At 43.4% G+C, this 21,266-nt stretch overlaps 1 protein-coding gene across 2 annotated transcripts in view; it reads right to left on the bottom strand.

The window, feature by feature from the left end:
* The window catches only part of MCTP1 (multiple C2 and transmembrane domain containing 1), a 284,428-nt gene extending 278,073 nt beyond the window's left edge, over positions 1-6,355 (bottom strand). Inside the window, exon 1 of one of the 2 annotated variants that reach the window (XM_075740211.1) lies at positions 5,582-6,355. In XM_075740211.1, coding sequence (XP_075596326.1) covers positions 5,582-6,157 — 576 coding nt within the window. In that variant the 5' untranslated portion in view covers positions 6,158-6,355. The remainder of the gene's footprint in view (positions 1-5,581) is intronic. The other variant, XM_075740210.1, reaches the window with a different exon arrangement.
* Between the last annotated feature and the right edge of the window lie 14,911 nt (positions 6,356-21,266).

Genomic DNA, 21,266 nt, shown 5'->3' with positions numbered 1-21,266 from the left:
CAAACAGTAAATCAGCAGCTGCTGCTAGTTCACTTTAAAATATCTAAGTATTTCACACGAGGACAAATGCAAACTGGCCAATTCTGAAAAATGACACAGCTTACTTTGAAAACTCTGGAGAGATTGTTTAGTTAATTAAGCAGAGGAGCAGAGGTTATTCAGTTAATATAATTAAATACAATTCTGCTGTGCCATCTCTTGATTTTCATGTCAGCAATATACACACAGTATTAACATACTGTAAGTTGATAGAGCAGTCAGAAGCTGACAGAGCATAAGAAACAGATAAATGCATCGCAAGCTGCTGAAAGATAAACCTTTTATCAGAAATTAATACAATGACAAAATAGGGCAATGCAGAACATCCCTTGATAAAATCAGATGTCTAATTAAACTCTTGGAGAAACAAACAGCTTTGAGAGGCTGCAACAGCTTTCTTAAAAAGAACTTAATGTTAGCAACAGCTTTTTACTCCTGCTTCCTATTTCTATTTGTATGTAATTTCTGTTAACAAGCTCCAGCCTCTTCTGATCCAGCCTAAACATTTACTAATCTACTTATTCCCTATGTGTCAGTGGCTAGGTCCCTAAGAGCAAGCTTTCTCCCTGTTGCCTAAAATTTTGCCCTGTTATTGTCAGAACACTGCTGCCTTCAAATCATATGCTCCAATACCTGCGCAAAGTTGCTTTCTCCAACTCTTCCTGTTTTTATTGGCATAATCTCAGGAAAAGGTAATCCTTGACAGTTAGAATTGTTCGATTTTCCTCACGACCTTCACCTTTCCCAATGCAGTTTCTTAGAAATCTGAAGTAGCAATTAAGATTCTTTTAGGTGACATCTGTGTAGCTTTTCACTGACATTTTCTGCCTTTTCTTTTGTCTTTATTTTGTTCTTTTGCCTTCTCCAGCTGGATCAATTACTGAAACGTGACCTGTGACATACACCAATTAGAACAAGCAAGTCAAATTTTTCCCTTGTCTAACTTCACTGACTCCAGTGGCTCTAAGCCAGATATAGACTTATTCTGGTATAGGCAGAAAAATGTGCATGGTGTGCCAGTCAGGTTTTCATTGGCTCTGCATTCTCCTCCACACCAAATTCAAAAGTGTCCTCTCTTTTCTTCAGGCTTCCTCACAGCTCTGCTTCTGCTCCTGTTTAATCACTACTCTTCCCTTTCTCCTTCCCAGACATCTCAGTACAACACCATGCTCCTTGCCCTGAAAGTGCAACCTCTCTTCATATGAGCCAGCTCATTAAACGCCCCTTCTTCTGCAGATCCTTCTCATGTGCCACACAGCTCACTCTCTCACACCAACTTTATTGAGCGATACTTATACATTATTGAGAGAATGGGAGAGACCCTTTATCTGGATACACATCTCTAGTTTTTCTCGTCTCATCTCTCTCTTGCATCATGCTGGTTATACAATCTAGACCACTGTTACCCAATCTCTGACCCCAAAGACCCACTAACGTAGGTCTGAAGGATGCTTATTAATTAAGCAAATAGTTCTGTGTGCAGCAAAACTAATGAAGCTTCATTTCCTACGGCTACGCATCTAGAGGTTGAGCAGCAGCCCTGGCCTTCCCCCCCCCTCTTCCCCCTGTAATAACCCTAGAGCCCTCCCACGTCCCAGTTTACCCCTGTAACGCCCTGGAGACAGACAGGGAGGGAAGTGGTCAAGAACCTGTCCACTCTTTCAGCTTAATGGATCAACCTGTGACATACTTCAAGAAGTCACAAAGTTTGTTGCTACCATCATTATCCTGCAAGAAAACCCACCAGGGAAATGTGCCCACAAGCGTTCTCATTGCGGCAGCCTGGATGCCCCTTCAGCCAGCAACCCTCTCCCTAAGAGCTCTTTACGTCCACTGTTGATTCAGGATGACATATGCCCACACCCACATTCTCTGATTAAGATGATTAAACACTTTGGGGTCCTTTATTATTGCAAACCTTAAGAAACAGTGATATTTCCACCTTCCTGGTTTTTACTACACGATTATGACAAACTGCAGTTGGTGTAAAGCTGCCTGTGCAAAGCTATGTCTCACACTCAGGGGAAAGGCCATGCTGGCATAGGCACTGCTGGGTAAATCCAAGCTCCCGCTGGCAACGAGATGCAAATTACAAGGGCCAAGTGGAAAAACCCTTGCCGCACTGCCTTGGGCATGGTGGCATGCTCAGCCACTGGTAGTCCCATGGAACAGCAGAAGCCCTGGAGGGCCGTTGTCATCTCCTGCCCATGAAACACTCCAAGAGGTTTCCACCACCCTCGGCTCCCTGAAGAGTGCAGCACACATCCTGCAGCTCCCAGCGATATGAAGGTGACTGGCTGCCATGTCTAGGGTTAGGAAAGGTTTGGCCAAGCAAACCTGCCATATAGCCTTTGGAAGCTGGAAGAAGGATGATGTTTCATTTTGCACGTTTATTTCTCTGTCCTAATAAACCATATTTATACTTTGACCACCCTTTAAAAGGAACCTAAGTTTACTGCCAACAAATATAGTAGTTATGATCCCCTTCTCTCCCCAAAACTATTCGAGGACAGCTTTGACAAGTACTCATTCTTCGGGAGAGAACTAGATCAGTATTTAGTGCTAAAATGTAATGGTTATTCTTTGTGTAAGACTCCACTCTTAAGTGTGCACCTTTACTCAAACCAAAATACTAATCCTATTCACTACAACAGAAGCTTTATTCAATGCTGAGAAAACTAGCTCTCTGCTAGATTGTCCATGTCCAATGCAGCATTGCTATACCGCATTTTAATTAGTTCAAATTATTTTTAAATGGTTTGACTATGCCAAAAAGTACATTCCAAGATTAAATCCACACAGAGTACAGCAATTTACACTGTAAATCTTCCCATCCACCACACTAACTTGTGCTCCTTTTCACAGATGACAACTGTATTGTTTCATCTTAAAAGCACAAATTTTACTTCTCATGGGATTTTATTTTTCCCCACCACCTCCCTTAAAATATCTAGTAGGTCTTTTTGTGTACAGATTTGCTAAAAAATTCAACAGTCTCCATCTGAAGGAGGCAGTAGCATTGGCTTGCCCCTGAATTTCAATCAAATTTAAAAAACATTTTAAAGCAAGTTGTAATTCCAGTATTGTTTTACTTTTTTAATCTAATTACTAGAATTCTTCTCATATTTGGACATGTAAGGGTGCTAGGCCATAAAAATTTGGACACCTTTGAAAGTCTACGCTGCTGTAAGTGAAACTTGGCTTTGAAAAATGCAAGTTATTCCAAACATGTTACAATATTTCTAATCCCAGATCCTCAGAGGTGTGTAAATGCCATGACTGAAGTTAGGCAGGGACCTTACTGACATGGGAGTGCAGCATGTGAGTGTGCAAGACTTGACTCCCGGGATATATTGGATTGGAAACTCCAGCTGCTCACAGTGGAAGGTACTTGCTCTGTAAGAGACCACTGAAGAGTAGCAGACACAACTGAAGACAGTCCAACAGCACATTATAGTCTGAGTCTCATTTCCCCAACTATCCCACAGCTCAACGAAGCTGGTGAATTAAATCAGATTTAATAATCTGAGTGAGATTATACCTCTAGAGATGAGAGGAGCAGAGGATGCGCTGATTATGGAAGAGCAGAACAGCTGTTTCAAATCATCCCTCCGAAACAAACATCATGATCAGCAGCTCTGCAGACTCCACCAACACACAAGGACATAAACAAGCTTTATTTAATATCAAAAATAGCAGGTCTGGTATGCAGGCAAGTTAATACTAGAAACTGCTTGGAGGAATTGGCCATAATCCTGCTAATTAAAGACAAATGTTGGAAAGCTTGGGTACCACTTTGTTTTGATTAGCAGTATTCCTTCCAAATGTTATGACTGTACCTTGTTCAAAACAAGAGTAATGCCCTCATAACTAAATAACAATGGATGTGTTTTGTAAATAAATGTGCTGTTTCTTTCCTGAAGACAACAGCAAAACAGCATTGGAAAAAAACACTCCACATTTTTAGATTTATTAATTGCTAGGCGTAGCTGTCTTTAAAACTGAAGAATATCTTGTAGTCCCAAGCAATAGTACTTAAAGCATGAAATACATTTTTGTGAGCCGGGGTAGTGGGGAGAAAGGGACTGACTATGGAAAGGAAATGCCCACTTTGTCAACGCCTGTCAAAATAATCCCATGTCAAGAAGCCGTGACCTAAAACATTTACAAGCATGCTTTCTCTGATTCATACAATTTTATACATGATTTACAACCACAGTAACTTCAAGTCAGCACAGTGCTTATCACCAGAACAACCCCATGGGACTCAGACATAAAGTTAGGTCTAGGTCCCATGTTTGTAAAGGTGAGGGCTGAACGCTGTGGAGGGATGCAAAAGTCCTGCTGGCCTCAAGGGATGCTTCTAAGTCCTCGCAGAACCACCACTGCTCTTCGCTGGACCGCGACTGCAGGTTCTGTAACTCTGACAGAAGCCAAACATATTCATACAGCTTTGATAACAGACAGAGAGTGCCTTTTACTTCAGTTACTTGTTTCTCCCTAATTATGGCAGAAGACAATACATAATAACATGTATTAGTTGACTATTCCTGCAAAAAGTGGATGACTGCTTAGAAGTACACAAACTCCAGAATGACTCATATGTTTTGCACTTTTCTTGCAGGAAATGTATTCCAAGATTCAGCAGCCCCTACCAACACTAGCTTTACCACTTAATTTCAAAAATGACAGTGGGAAGAGCTATGGCTTTGTACACATCCCCCCAACAAGGGGGAAGATCGACTCTTTCATCAGCCTGAACCAACGGCCACGTGTGACGCTGCCTGGTACGTTCCATCAATTAATTATCTACCTATTAAATTTGTACTAGTGGTCGTCATTCGGGTGTCCAGCAGAAATTAAAATAATTCTAATTTGAATAACCAGGCAAGGAAATAGCAGAGGTTCCCTCAGCAAAAGCCGTGCTGGAAGCGTCAAGGGCAGAAACCAGCAGCGAGGGGCTCTGGCAGAGCCGGAGGGTGGCTCTGGGGAAAGGCGTGAGGGAACCCGCGTTGCTGGTACGAAACCCCAACTTCAGCCCTCGGGACACCTTTTCTCTGCACGGTTTGTACACGGAAGGTCTGAGGGAGGTCACTCCTGCTCCGGAGTACGAGCACCCCTCTCAGCGCGGCGCGCCCACGGCTCGGGGCGGACACGGCCCCCACACCGCCTCTCACGACGGCCGCCGGGGAGCCCAGCCGAGCCCCGCAGCGGGGGAAGGTGTGCCGGGGCACGGCCGCAGGACGCGGGGCGGCCCCGAGGTGGTTCTGCCCGTGAGGCGAAAGGCGCTTACCTCCAGCGGGCGGCGGAGAGCGCCGACCCGGGCCGCCTTCCCGCCCCGCCGCCCGTCCCCTCACCTCACCTCCCCGCCCCAAAGGCCGCCCTCCTGCCTCGCCTCGCCTCGCCTCCCCTCCCTGGGAACCACCTTCCCGCCTCGCCTCGCTCCCCCCCCGCCCCCCGGGACCGCCTGTTCGCCCGCCGAGGGCCAGCGGCGCTGCCCGTTAGCGCAACCCCCGGGGGCGCGGCGGGGGCCGACACTCACCGCGCTGCCGTCGCCCTCCTCCGCCCGCTGCTCCTTCTTCCTGCCGGCGGTGGGCGAGCCCTGCAGCAGCTGCTCCAGGCAGGCGGTGCTGGGCAGCGAGGAGCTCTTCTGGTGGGACAGGTGCGCCCCGGGCCGGCGCCCCTCCTTCCCGCCCTTGGGCCCCTCATGCTCGGCGGCGGGGTCCTCCCGGCGGCCGGGCGGCGGCCCCTTGCCCTGGGGGAGCAGGTGCTCCCGCAGACGGCGCAGGGCGGAGCCGGACTCGCCGCCCGGCTCCAGCGGCTCAGCGGCCGAGCAGCAGAGGTTGGGCTGAGAGGACGAAAAGACGCGGTCCAGCACTTGCTTCCGCCGCTTGAAACCGCTCCACTTGGCGCTGGGCGGCAGGTCCCCCTTGACGCTGCCCGGCGGGGCGGGGGGCTCCGCAGTGCGGCGCTCGGCTGCCGCCCGCCCGCCGCCGCCGCTCCGGCCCTTGCCCCCGAGCTGCAGGTTCTTCCACAGCCGGGCCTGGAAGGACACCGCCGGCTCGGGCTCGCCGGGCTTCTCCCCCGCGGCCGCCCGGGGCTCCTTGCCCGGCTCCATCCTTCTCCTCCTGCTGCTGCGGCGGCGGCGGCTGCGGGAGCAACAGCAGCAGAGCCCGCCGGAGCCCGGCGCCTTCACTCCTGTGCGGGGCGGGCCGGAGCGGCGCCCGCCGCCGGGGACGAGCGCGGGGCTCCGCCGCGCCGCCCCCCGCTCAGCGCGGCACAGCCGAGGGAGCCCGGGGCCGGCGATGGGGCTGGAGCCGCGCCGCGGAAGTTAAAGGAAGGACGAAGCCCCCTCCGCGGCCCCGCCGGGCGGAAAGTTTACCGCCGTGAGCCCCCCCGGGTAGTCCTTCGGTGGCCGCGGCGGGGGCGGGCTGCGCGGAGCCGGGCTGCGCAGGGGCGCGGAGCCGGTCGGAAAAGTTAATGGAGGGGCGCGGAGCGATTGCCGGGCGCGGGTTGCCGGCGGCTCGCCTATATATACGTGCGGCAGTGCAAGGACATACCGGGAGTGGGCTTATCCTGCCCCCCTCCCCACCTATTTTTGTATTTGTGACAGTCGCATCGTGATGGAGGCAGCGAGGGCAAACGGCGCTGCAGCCCCGGCTCGTAACCGGCTGCCGCCACCGCGCCCCGGCGACCGCTGCTGCTGCGGGGGGGGGGGGGGGGGGGGGCTGCGCTGCTGCAGTTTCCGTGGAGCCGGGGGACACCCAGGCCTTTGGGTGAAGGTGGGGGGGTGAGACACCTTCCAGCGCTGCTCCTGCCCGGCCGGGCTGGCGTCGGCCCCGGCCCGCGGTGACCTTGTGCAGGGTCGTTCGGATGGCTGATGCACGCACAGCAGCGCTGCAGCAGCAAAGGGGTCTGCGGGCAGACCTGTCCTTCGGCAGCTGTGGGCACGAAACGCCTGACACGACCAGGCTGGTTCCTCGAAGTATGCGGGGTAAAAAAACCTCAGCTCTTTTGTCACACTCGTATTTTTTTTCTAAAAAGAAAGAGAGTTGTAGATAACTGCACTGTTTTCTCATCATAGCACGCTGGACTAGTGGCCCCATCACTGCATTTCTGGATGCTTAATACTATCTAAAGTTTCTTTTTTAATTAATAGCAGCAGGATTATTTCAGGACAGGTTTCCACGTTCCTGAAACAAACTGAAGCAAAATAAGTATTTCTTGCATACAGTGAGCCATACCTTTCTCCAGTGTACTTTGGGTTTCATTTCAAAAGTCACTTCTTTACACCATCGAGGATTTGGCCACCTATATTCTGATTCAGCTTTCCTAAAAAAGTTTGCAACCGGACATTTGACAATACAACTTTTGCTGAACAGAACATGAAGAATACAAATTAAAAGTACTGAGATAAAATGGATGCTTTCAAATCGCCAGGGCTTTGGGAATTCAATCTACGATATTTGAGAAAATACCCAAAATAACCTCTGAACTACTGGAGGGTGGTTTGTGGGGTTTTTGTTTTATTTGTTTGTTTTGTTTTTGTTTGTTTTTTTGAGAAGTTCTGTCAGATAAGTGACATTTCAGGACCAGCAAAAGCCAGTAATAGTAAAAAAAACCTGAGGACAGAAAATCACAGGTAAGTCAACCTACTTTGATCTCTGGAAGTGAATACAAACACCTAAAAGCAAAAGCATCAAATAGCAAAGCTCAAATGGATCAAGGCTTGGAGGAAGCTTATGTGGCTCAATTTCTGAGATGACATCTGTAAATCAAAGAAGAAATGTGCTGAAATGGAAGCTCTTTAAAAGCTTTGCTTTCTTGTAAATAATGGATTACTCGATGAGCAGGAATCAAAAGAATAAAAGATTAATTTAGTTCTTCATCTATACTGGGGAAAGTGACAAAGGCTATCTATCTAAAGAAGCATTTCAATATATGTATCTGCCTTGTGGTTTATTCTTTTTATTTTCACATTACAGTTGAAACAGCTCTAAAATAAGCAGCTTTTCAGATAAAGAGTAATTTCTTTTAAAGTTATGGAAAAGTTAATACTCTTCATAAAGCCAATAGGTATAGGAAGAATGCAGCATAGTATTCAGAAGAACTGCTTTTTTGACAAAATGCTGAACTATGCTATCTTTAAATGATAGTTATTCTCAGCACTGATCACACCTTCCTATTAAAAAAAAAGCAAAACAAATTTGTTATTTGTATAGATATATTCACTACGTCAACTAATCTCATAAGTGTAATACTGCATGGAAGCTCATAGTCTGGGAGCGGACACAAGCCGCAGTACTGCAGAGTGGTGTTTTCAGTCCAGCTTGTGCTGTGTCTTTATGGCCCCTGCATTTAGTGGTCCCATATAACATACTGGCAGCCCCCAGATTCTTTTTCCACAAAAGCCAGCATAAGCTTTCCTTACATTGAAATTGTATCATTACATTATCATTTCCAAATCTGTCTAATTGGCATCCCGTTTTATCCAACCGGAAAGTAAATTTGCTTATAAAAGAAAAAGGTCAAAGTAGCTTAGGCTGTTTAGTTGCAGAGACAGTCATTGTCCCGGGGGCAAAGTGGTTCTGGGACCAGAAGGCAGTATATGGCCACACTGAAACAGGCAGAGTGGGATTATTCTAGCATTAATTCAAATCAATTCACCATAAACAGTTTTATAATAAAATGAGTCATTCTGCACATTGAATTCTCTGAGCTATATTCATTTATTAAAGTTGAAGCTGAACCTGGCAGAAAGATCACAGCAAGACTTCAAGCAACATTCAAATTGAAATCTCAACATTTAACAAGAATATGGATGTAACACCTGTACAGATGGCAATGACACTTTTCAAAATGTACAAATAAGCCTTTATTAGCATTAGAAGTAAAAGTTACCTGAAAACCTTTATGCCTTATTGCTTCAATGTTTCATAAGCTAAAACACAACAGAACGTAAATCCCCTCCCCCCCCCAAAAAAATCCAGTATTTTAAATATGAAACCAAGGAGATTCATAGTAGAGAATGTTTTGGGGTTTTTAATTTCCAACATATCAATTATACATGTCAAAAAGGAAGAACATTTTCTGAGGAAAGCAACTATCAGGATCCTCAGAACTGTATTTGATCTATCTATATATGTCATTACACTAATTGGTTTAATTTAAGCTAATAAAACAAATGTACCACTCAATGCTAAGCACTGGTTTTTAATAAAAAATTATTTTCTAACACTCTTGCAGACTGACCCAAAGGCCCAAATTTTTCCAGTAATACAGATCAAATAAAAATCTCTTGGTTTGGTTTTGGTTATTTCTTGAAAAATACCCACAAAAATATATTTTCTGATATTTAGGTCATTACCTATATGTATTTATATTTGAAAATATACTTAAATTCTTAGTTAACTCCTCCTTTTGAAACACCGTCCTTTCTCCCATCATTCAGAATCCAAAATACAGCAAAGATGGTAATATTTTGAAATACATACCAGACAACTAGGGAGGGAATATTTGACTGGAGATGGCCTTAGGCTGAAAGGCTGAACATGATTTTGGGCTTCTCAGCCTGGAACCACATTTTAACACCATTTGCACATGTTCACTGCTGTCATTTTGTCTTATTGTTGCCCAATGTCTCTTCAGTCTGAATTATTATGAATTTATGTCTCCTGTTTTCATCCGAGTTATGTTTAAAATGGCAAAGTTCATGTCTATAATGCAGTTTTTAAGTACAGCCTTGAATATTTTTTTGCTTGTTTTCCCCCCACAGTAGTGATGGGACACAGGCAACCCACTGATGCATTTCAGGTCTTGGCATGATAGAAGGCAAATTCTCCCCAATTTGTAAGAAATGTTGTATTATGCAGACAACCACACATTCTTCAACTCTTCTTGTCCATGGCCAAAAGTATTTTTACCTGAAACTTTCTAATTGGGATGCAGCATGAGACAAAAATCTAGGGTATTGAAGCCAGAATAGCTGAGGGCTTTCGAATTTAAAAATTATTGAAACCATGTCATATGATTTGAAGCTTCAGGCAACCTTAGCTATAGGCAGTACTACAAGTCCTGTCTTCACCCACAAGTACACAGTAATGAGTACTTTTCTTCCTGGATTTTATACAGACAATTATGCTCCCAACACATATGGCTCTTCTAATCTGACAAAACATGGCATCTCACAAAGCCAATCACAACTTAGTCCTGCAAAATGCTTTGTCATCTTACTGTGGTTTTGAATATTTTTAACCAGCTGTTGAGTTTTTTGGGTGTAGGAATGACAATACGGGTTCAGCCATTAATCTGGGATAGTGCAGGCTTCAGAATGTTTTCCTGAAGTGAAATAACCCTCTTTCTGTAGTAGCAAAGTACCATGAAGATTAAAGGATGCACTTTTACGAGAACTTGAGTCAATTTACTGGAGATTGATTTCCCTTCATTTCATGTACATCTTTGTCTCTAATATTTAACCATATTGCTAGCCTTCTGCTACTGTTCCTTGGCTGTTTGTTTAATCGCTGGTGTTGATGCCTGATACAGTTCCTCAGGTCTTCTCCACTGAATATACAGCTTTATTTTTCTTTAAGTGGGTTCTGTCTCATGCTGTCATCGTTAATGTTAGTAGTAAATTGCGGTAATGTTAGTGCTAAATTGTAATATTAATTTAGAAATTTTATAAAGCTTCAATTTTATTCTAAATTTGTCTGACATTTTCAGTGTTTCTACAGTTAATGTGTATAAACATTTACAAATAAGTCTACATTTGATACAACATTTTAAAGAACCCTATGTCTATTTTAAACTGTATCTGTGCTGGTTTTATGAAATGAACAAATATTTATTTAAAAAAACTGTATATCCTTAAATACTTGTAGGGACTTCAGGAACTGGTAGTATTAACTATTTGGCCTCCTCTACCAGTCTAATCTTTATTTTTCTATCATGACCAGTATTTTTGCACAACAAAATAGGTCCAACAATTGTGCTTTTCTGTTCTGTGATTCACCTCATCTTCAGCCTTGGGGTTTTTTTATTCTTGTGTTGTGAAACCCATCAGTGCTTATGATTCACAACTAATAGTCATGTTGACTGTCTTAGACTGGGACCTGTGTCACCATAATGGCTCTGTCTCTCCAGGTGTGAAGCTCAGGCTTCTTTACTTCCTTCCTTTGCACGCACAGTACCCACTGAGTTCAGAGTCTTCTTAGAATGAGAACATCATTTATTTTAGCATTAGAAACAAAAAGAAATTTAAAAGAAGAGTTTTGAAACTGCAGATACTCTCCATATTCATCTTATTTTAGCATCTTCTGTTGCTAAGCATCTCATCCTTCAGATCCTGCCAGATTACTTAGCCACTTTAACTCAGTGCCTCTTAAATCTTCTTGTAACAGTTTTACTCTTTGCCACAGTTCTGTATTTTTACCCTTTGGTCAAAAAAGCATCTCTGCAGGTTGATCTGGGTGTTAAGCATCTCAGATGTTCAGAGAAAATCTTTCTGGCAGCAGTCCTCGACAGCTTTCACATCTCTGTTGAAGCATCACCAGTGGTGAGCCCCTTTTCCACTTCAGCGTGTTCTTTCCGGTGTCTGCTGTTGACCCTGTACAGTTACATGGGGAGCTGACTATGGGCATCATAAATTAGAGTTCCAAATACTGCAATACCCAGAACCCAGATCTTTACAGTCAATGTGCTTCACCTATTTCAGCTACCATTGAACAAATTTAGGGACTAATGATTTTTTTCCTCTCTTAAACTTTCACTTATTCATGGGTCATGTCTGCTTAAAATCATCTCCCTTCCCAACAGCCTTCTTGTTTTGTAAGCTCGCAATATCCCCAAAGGATCTAAGCTTTATGATTTCTTCTTATGTTAATATTGCCCACATTTGGAACCGCCTCCTGATTCCGCAGATGGTACTGGGGTCCTGCGACACAACGGGCAATTCCAATTCCAGTTGAAATGAGAGATTGCAGTGGACTCATATGGTCTCCTTCATTTCCTCCTCCATCCTAGCAGTGACATTAGGAGGAGTGGGAAAGGAAAAAGCTGACTGGAGAATCATTTGGAGCTTACATACAAATATATATATATATATGTATTATCTGAATCATACTGCCTTTTTCTGTTACTTCAATCACCAACATGTCAAGTTCCTTTAATTATTTCTCATACAAATAGCTTCTTTGGTTCCCTTCTACTCTGAAAGTACTAATAATAAAGGAAATCATCTACATAAACTCATTATCACTCTTTCTGGTTTTGAATGTATGACTTAGAGCTATGTATTGTACAGACTGTCTTTTCCCAAATAAATTCCTCCATAGACTATAGTGATTTCAGGCACAGAACATATATATTTCCTTTTTCAGTCTTTGGAGCTTTTCGTTTGGTCTTATGTTATGCCTTATGTAAGACCAGTCAAGTAGTGCATTTAAAGTAATAACCAATACTTCTTGACTGCTGGACTTCCAGAGTATTGGTTTGAGATACAGTTGCGTCAATCCTACACCCACATCTTGTCTGCCCTTCTGAAGTTCTTTTAATGAGTTCAGTACTATGTCTGCATGTCCCTGTTGTTTGGCCTCAAATACCTCTCTTTTCTGCATTTCAGTGTGAACATACTATGATCTGACAGTATGCTAGCCCTGGACCTTCTTTGTTTATGTATCCATCTGCTCGGCATTTCCCAAAATACTTAATTGCTGCTTTTTTCCGAAACCATTTTACTATTTCCTTGAGGTTCCTCAGAGTTTCCTAACACAGTGATTAGTATTCTGCATAACTTTTTTCACCCTGTCATGTTTTGAATTTCTTAGAGGAAGACTGAATTTAGTAGCTATGTTACACTGTGCAAACTATAAATCTGGTTGTGCATAGCTGCCTGATTTTTCCTCTGGGTCGTATTTTTAAAGCTGTTTTGATGTCTAAGGATACCTGGTATGTGGTTAAAAAATGCCTTGGTTCTTAATTTTGACTGAGAGTTTTAGTGCCTTGGTTGTCTGTAAATTCAGCCTTTTTCTTATAATTGCCTATCAAGTTACCTAAACAAAAGAATACTTGGCTGTCTCTGGGCTTATTTTTTTCAATTTGGCTGTCTCCATCTTTTTTTTTTTTTTTAATTTTCTGGCAGCACTCAGAATCAAAAGAGGTTTCTGTAACTGTATAACTGTGCTCTAATTGAATGTACTCTAACAAAGTTTTTGTTCTGATGTGTCCTTTCAGCTGCAGTTTTACTTGACTGCTACCTTGCAGGCTTTGCAAACCCATGTTTCAAGCCACAGTGTGGACGATTTGCTCTTGGCTGCTTGTAACAGTCCTAGAGTAATAATATTTTCATCACGACCCTGAAGTTCCAATATTTGTCTCTGACACTCCAGAGGTATTATTATCTTTACAGCTTATCTTTTATCTCCGACGTCTGCCTCAGTACTAGGACCCATCTTTGTAGCTGTCATTACTAGTTTATTCTACTGACTATTCACTACTGTGAGCTTTTCTCCCCCCCCCCCCCTTTTTTTATTTTTATTTTAATTCATTTTTTTTTATTTTTATTTTGTTCTGGCTCCCAAAACAACTACCACCTTGTCAGAAATTACTGGTGCCACTCTCATGTTAGCCATCCCTACAGCTACAGAGCTTCTGCTCGAGCACCATTTTCCTGAGTTTACCTCGTTCCTTTTCTGCTCTCCCCGTCCTTTGCATCTTTCTGAGCTGCTGATCACCTGCATGCTGGATAAACGACAAGGCCATCTGCTGCTCCTCTGTGGTGTGCATCCGTTTTCCACCTCCCCTGTGACTGCATTGATCCAAGCTTAAAGCACATTTGAGAAAGGGGGCAGGAAGGAAACAACTATTTCTTCCAACTAAGTCTTTGTGGCTGTCACATTCACTGATGTGCTGTGACCATAGTGGTGCCCCTGTTACCACAGAGCCGGTGAATTCAGGAGGGTAAAGGGAGACAAGGCTCTGAGCATATCTTCTTCCCAAGCACAACGCCAGGCTGGGTGGAGAATGGATGGAGAGCAGCCCTGAGGAGAAGGACTTGGGGTGTTGGGGGATGAGAAGCTCAACATGAGCCGTCAATGAGCGCTGGCAGCCCAGAAAGCCACCCGTGTCCTGGGCTGCGTGTCCAGCAGTGTGACCGGCAGGTCGAGGGAGTGGATTCTGCCCCTCTGCTCCGCTCTGCTGAGACCCCCCTGCAGTGCTGCGTCCAGCTCGGGGGTCCCCAGCACAAGAAGGACACGGAGCTGTTGGAGCGAGGCCAGAGGAGGCCACGGAGATGATGGGAGGGCTGGAGCACCTCTGCTGTGGAGACCTCAGGCTGGGAGAGTTGGGCTGGTTCAGCCTGGAGAAGAGAAGGCTGCGGGGAGACCTTAGAGCCCCTTCCAGTCCCTGCAGGGGCTCCAGGAAAGCTGGAGAGGGGCTGGTGCCAAGGGCAGGGAGTGACAGGCCAAGGGGAATGGCCTGAAGCTGCAGGAGGGGAGATGGAGATGGGATGGGAGGCAGCAATCCTTCCCGGTGAGGGTGCTGAGGCCCTGGCAGAGGGTGCCCAGAGAAGCTGTGGCTGCCCCTGGCTCCCTGGCAGTGTTCAAGGCCAGGTTGGATGGGGCTTTGGGCAAGCTGGGCTAGTGGCGGGTGTCCCTGCCCATGGCAGGGGTGGCACTGGGTGGGCTGGGAGGTCCCTGCCCACCCAAACCAGGCTGGGATTCTGGGATTCAATGATTTTGCCGCCAGAGACCAGAGAAAGTAAATGATACCTTTAGTGCTTTCATTAACATTCAAACAGTGACAAGAACACTGTCTCCCTCAGCTATGCTAATACTGTGGTGGATATTTCAGCAGTGGTGGAAGGCAGAGCCCTTAGTCCTGAGATGTGCCACTTTGACCAGTCCTCAGGTACGGCAGTGTGCCGTACCAGTGGGACATGCTGCACCGTGATGCTTCTGTTGCACAGGTTTCAGCAGGAGAAACACCCGTGTGTGCCAGAGGCGCACACTGTGCGGCACAAACAGCGTGGGTGCAAGGAGGTTTTCCATCCAAACATGCCCCATCTTGCACACCCAACTGCTAATAAGCACAAGCGCAGAGCGAGCCTCTCGGTCACTGCTGTGCCCTTTTCTCTGCACAACAGGGACTCCTTGTCTTCCACAGCCAGGCTATCACCTCGTTATCCTTCCTGCGCTGGGGAGGGGGTTGGAGGCTGGTGCAAGAGGAGGAGCTCTCTCTTCTCTTTGTGTACTCCAGTACCGAGGGAGCTCAGCTGCTTCTTTGCTTCTCATGTCTTGTAGGTCCAGGTGAAGGATTTCAGAGCACCTCCACGCCCTGCTCCTGCCACGATCCCTCATCCTTGGGACCCCAGATCTACAAAGGGCTTTGCTAGGCACATGGCAAGATATGAAGCAGATTTGGAGGTCAGTGAAGGTGCTTCCTCAGCTGCTACAGGACATTCAGAAGTGAACTAACCCCAGTGAAGACTATACCCGAGTGAGAGCCACCTCTCAGAAGTTGAGACAGCACCAAGTGGTGGATGGACAAACCTCCAGCGACCTACGGTGGTAACACAAGATGGTGCTCCTTCTCCTGGCTGGTCAGATTGCACCTCTTGTGCATTGTCTGCACCTGCTCTAACGCTTTCGGCGTGGTTGCCTTCTGGGAATCCAGTAACTGTTCACTACAGCTTTAGGTGTTTCTTGCAGTTGTAGTGCGGAGAAGGCAAACTGGAAATAACGTTGTCAATAAGCGTCCACAAGATTCCTGCTTTTCTTTTACTGATGGAACTGCAATTACACATGGATACATGTTCCACTGTAATCCCAGGGAAACTCGTGCATTTAGTAGAACTGCAGTGCTGGCTTTGAGATCATAACTAGTAACTTTAAGTGCTAACAATTCATTTATTTCATGAGAAGGAATTGGTACACAACTGCTTTATGATTTGGGTTGCTTTAAAGTGACTGTGGCATGATTTTTTAACTATTTCTCTGCTGTGGACTTTGATCATTCTGTTGGTATTTTGAATATTTTCTCTGATCTTTTTCTGAAGTTTCTCTGTAATTTATGTTTCTCTGTCTCCATGTGGATGGCATTTGATCTGAGAAAGGAGAACATTTACTGACTCATTAAATGACGGAGAGTGGAAATAAAAAAGGTTTTCATCATGTTTCCTAATGCATTTTTGTGTATGCCACAACTATATTTTGTTGTAATACACTAGTAACATATGTAAACCTTAAAAAAGAGTTTTATTTACTTGTCAAACATTACAGCATTCTGCTGCTCTTAACAGAGTAGAAGAAAAATACTTTCTTCTTTTTACTTAAGATGAGATAGCAGATAAACGTAGGTATTTCACTTGTAAATTATTTCTTTATCAGCCTTCTTACGAAAATCTGATATAGCCCCATTTAGGAGTTACCAGTGATTGCAAAAACGAACACAACATTCAGGGCAACGTACATAGTCAACTCCACATCTATACTGTATGCTTCGATGAGTATTAGAGCTTTCTGAAAGAAACAACTTGATGAATTGATTAATGGGGGAATTACAGGTATGATACAGAACTTCATGATTTTCAATATGTCAAAGCTAGCCTACAGCAATCAATACTAAAATAACCGTAATAATCTGAAGATTGTTTTATCACTATTTGAAACAAGGTTGGAGACAGCCCAGTCTTCATCACAAGAAAGACCAAAACAAGTGGGTTTATTCAGCATCAGCTATTCCCTCCGAAGTGTCTTTGGACATTGGTCCCTCAGGAGCATTTTAGAAAAAAACACTTTCTGGATTAGCGTGGGGATGACAGATAATCCTCTCAGGAAGTGATTTGTGGTTTTAGGGTTGTTTTAATAAAAGATTTAAAAAAACAAAGACTCGTACTGCAACACACAGGCAAATTAGGCAAATGTATTTTGCCTGAATTTGAGGTTCAGTCAGATGGGATTCAGAACTGTAGCTCTGATTCAGATGTCATTAGTCTTCCATGATTCCAGATGAGGAAGACAAAATGAAACAAGAAATGGAAAATTCAGTGTTCATGAGGTAGAATCCAATGAAAAAGGAGCGGAGAGCAATTAGACTAGAAAGTAACACGAAGATTGTCTGGTAAGATGTTAATAAGTTAAAAAGGACAGGGAAAGAAGGAAGATATGGGATAATTTGTGGGCTGAATTTCTACGAAAAGGTAGTATAAATTTAAGATGTGTCTAAAACACTAACGTTTCCATAGGAAGAATAACTGCAGTCAGAGATAACTGACATTGGCATTGCTTTTGTCCAGAGTGCCATGACTTCTCTGGGAATGGCAGTGCATCGGAGGCGGATGGAGAAGCTTCTGACTGCTAATTCCCCCTTACGTCTGGGTGGGAGAAGAGACACGAGTACACCTTACACACACAGGCCCTGTTACACACGGAGAGATAAATATGCATATACATTGGATCCATACCTTTACCAACTAGACTGGTGGTTCTGTACTGTAAAATGCAATGGGCTTCCTTTGATCCTTACGTAAGTCACTCTTTAAAAAGTTTTTGCTTGTATCTGCAAGGAAGAGGATGCATTAAAACTGATTTCTGTCACATTTCTGTGAAATGTGTTTCCAGAACTATTTAGTAACATATTGCACAGGCTTGCCCACTCCTGAACAATGCATGCTTAATTTGATAAAATTAATCTGATTTTGCTGGACCAAGCCTATATCCACAATACTCATTGCGGACATAAAACGTACAGCAGCAGACAAAAGTAAAACTTCTGATGTAGATGTAAATGCAGTGGGGACAGTCTTAAAAATACAATCCTAAGTTCGTTCTGCTTTGATTGATTAAAGATTCGTATTATCCTGACAGAACGCACATGTGCAAATAGGTAATTAAATACCTAACTACTAGCGCCTGCATCTGTAGCCAATGTGAAATAGCTGATGTGAAATGCAGGTGTCGTTTCTGATAAAGAGAAACTGCAATAGCTGACAGCAACATGGAAATGGTTCCCAGTGATGACCTAGACTCCTGGAAAGCAAAGACTTTATGGTCCTGCCGATCCAACTCTATTTTCCACCTACATTGCCAGATTTTTCCTTCAGGTGATGTCTATTTTCCCTATCTCTAATTTAGACCAAATACTTTAAAACAACTCACTATACTTTCAGATACTTTCAGTGGACAAAGACACTTAAAAATAATACGTATTTCCCTTGTGTATAACGTTGTCTAATGTAATTTTGACCTTGTTTTCATTTTTTTTGTTAACAACTTCAATACGAAGCTCATAAGAAATGCAACGTTTATGGGTTTGATTTGTTCAGTTGCTTTTACCATGTATTTTCTGATGTCAACTTTTTCAAAGTGCATAAATGCATTTAGTCAAGTTGCACGACAGAGAGGAACCTCTGCATATCAAGAGGGAGTAACAAACCTCAATGGTAAGCTACAGCTACCTTAAATGAAAAACATTTTTACAACATTGATAAAACGCATAGTAATTTGTGGCCAGCTACTTGAGAGCCAAGTTCAATAGAAGTGCCATCTGGTGCACAAGATCCTGCACAAGCCCAAACAAAACTGATTTTTGAGGGTTTGCAAATGCATCTACAGCACAGGAGCCAGATGGCGAATTTAATGTTCATCGACAGATTTTCAGAGCTGTGAGTGCAATGTCATATTCTAGGTAATCTTTTGCATGTGGACTTTTTAAATGACAGATGCAAGCAGCAGTGACTTGTTATCTGATTACCTTCTTGCATACGCAAACGTCTAAAGAAATGTGTGGAACATACATGTTTTACTATTTTTTGTATTTTGAACAGAGCATTGAAAATCTCAGGCTGGATATCTGCCAACTCGTATTTGCACACACGTTTAACTGCATGTGCAATTATTTGCGTGTGTAAATGCCCCAAGTGCAAGCCACATTGAGAACTGAAGCCAAAAAGTACAAGTCTGATAGCTCTGAAAAATGAAGCCACTGTTGAGCAACAGAAAAACTACAGTTTGAGCCATGGGAATATAATCTTTTTCTGAGCTCCCATGCACTTGAGAAGGAAATGGGAGACTTTGTAGACCATTATTAATCCCATTAGTTATCTGTTTATCAGCTGGAGATTGATTATGTATACAGTTCACCTGAAATTAATTTTGTAAGTATTTAAAACCTCCGAATGTTAAAATGACTTTGTATTTTGGTTTTTTTCTACATTATATACATAGGAAAGGATGAATGTCTTTATGAGGAGGCAAATATTTTTTTCAGCAGCATGAAACTAATGCTAGTCCTTTCAATCTGTAGCAATCTCATACCACGAACAAATTAATTTCCCCTGTTCATTCGAGAAATTGTAATCTGAATTTATTATTCTCAAACTCTTGCTACCCACTCACTGATACTGGGCATGACTCTTGGGATTTTCCCACCAAACAAAACTTTTCAGTAAGCTGATCAGCGTCATGGAAGTGGCCTACAAGCGACTGAGATCACTTTGTGATTTTACTTTGCGAAATCCAAGAAACCTAATGTGCAAAGCGTGCGCTTCATTTTGTGTGTTGAGTCCTGGGTGAGGACTCGTGAGCTTGTTTCTCCTGTGAGCTTGTTTCATAACGTGCAGGTAACTGCAAGCAACTACTTTCTAACACGTGGTTGTTAACCCAGAATTTTGTCCTACACAATCAAGAGTAGGTGTACCTGCTAATATTCAGCACCTGTTTTCCTTGATGGGTTATTAGAACTACAGCTTATCCTTCTTCATACTCATTACTGATCGCAGATGGCTTGTTGTCAGGCAGGGCTAACTTCTTGTCTTGCACAAGAAGGCAACAATAAAAGAAACACAAACTAATTGTCTTTATGTTTATGCAGCTGTTGTAATTACTATAGGTTTGTCACATCTGCTCTCTTAATTGCATGATTTTTACATCTGTGAATAGATATGAAACTGACTCTGAAAATGAAGATGAAAAAACTTTTAACTTGTGGCTGACCGGTTTTATACGCTGGGGAATACTGCAAAGCCTCAGAACGCAGTGCTGCAGCGTTGCTGAAAGCGTCTGGCTCGTTCACGTCTGTTGAATTGTGAAGCATCATGGACCTGGGCTGATGCATCATGGGTGCATCACTGGGGCATGTCGCAGTTGCAGTAACTCATGGTTACTTTATTTAAAGTAATCTGATGTTTTTATAAGGTGATAGATTTAATAGATGTAGCTCTGTCTGACATTTTCCTTATTGATTTTAAGTATTTAAACAACAGACATGAAGATAAAAATGTTTACCCCATCAAAACTTCAACATTTCAGAATTTATGCTGCCTTTGGAAGCCAATGTGATGAAAATTTCTGTATAGCTAATGCATCGCAAATGAAAAGATTGAGTACACCTGATTTTTCCCTATATTTTGTTATAATCCATTTTCAGCAAAAGTAAAGAAGATACAGAGAGGACTCTCACACTGCTGAGGTTTCTGCTGCATTAAATGCAGCCAGGCAGTACTGCAAATGAGCAATAAATTGATTTTCAGGTTTATTATGTGTTTACCAGAAGGTCATAAGGGGATGCCAGAGCATTTCACTTAATCACCTGGTTCTGGGGAGACAGTACTGCAGAAGTGGGGGTAGGCAAAGAAGAGGAGAGGAGTTGAGTTATCCCTGTAATCTGGCAGCAGCCTCAAAGTTCAATTCAGGTAAACTAATTTTGTGCAGAACATAAAAGTAATTTTGCTTGTAAAGCTATTAAAAGAAAAAACTACCAGTTATTCAGCAGCAGAGTTAGTATTCCCAACCCTTGTCTGCTACTTTGCAGAACAGCATTCTTATTTTTATCAAATAATTTAAGAAATCCTGTTTGTCTAGAAAGTTATGATTAGATAACTTCAGTTGGAAAAGCAGAAATTTAGAAAAAGTAGGATAGCTGAAAACAAGGAGTCAGAAAAAAATATATCTGTGCAAGATGATGTGCTTGGTGTAGTAGTCTGAATTAATGTCATCTGCAATGGGAATATTCTCAAGTGAAAAAAAATTAACCTTTGTTTTGAAGCAAAGAACTGCCTCTTGAATATGAAAAGTAGCATATCATTTATCTATTATTTATATAAAGGCACATCTTCTTTTTCTACTAAAGGTGCAGAATTATATGCAAATACGTGTGCATGTTCATACACACCCAGAGCTCAGAAGGCTTTCACTGGGTTTCCCCCACTTTGTGCCCTGTTTTCTGCTGAACCA

This window comes from Balearica regulorum, chromosome Z (genome assembly GCF_011004875.1).
Source record: "Balearica regulorum gibbericeps isolate bBalReg1 chromosome Z, bBalReg1.pri, whole genome shotgun sequence".
NCBI lineage: Eukaryota > Metazoa > Chordata > Aves > Gruiformes > Gruidae > Balearica > Balearica regulorum.
This window is presented reverse-complemented; position numbering and strand designations above follow the sequence as displayed.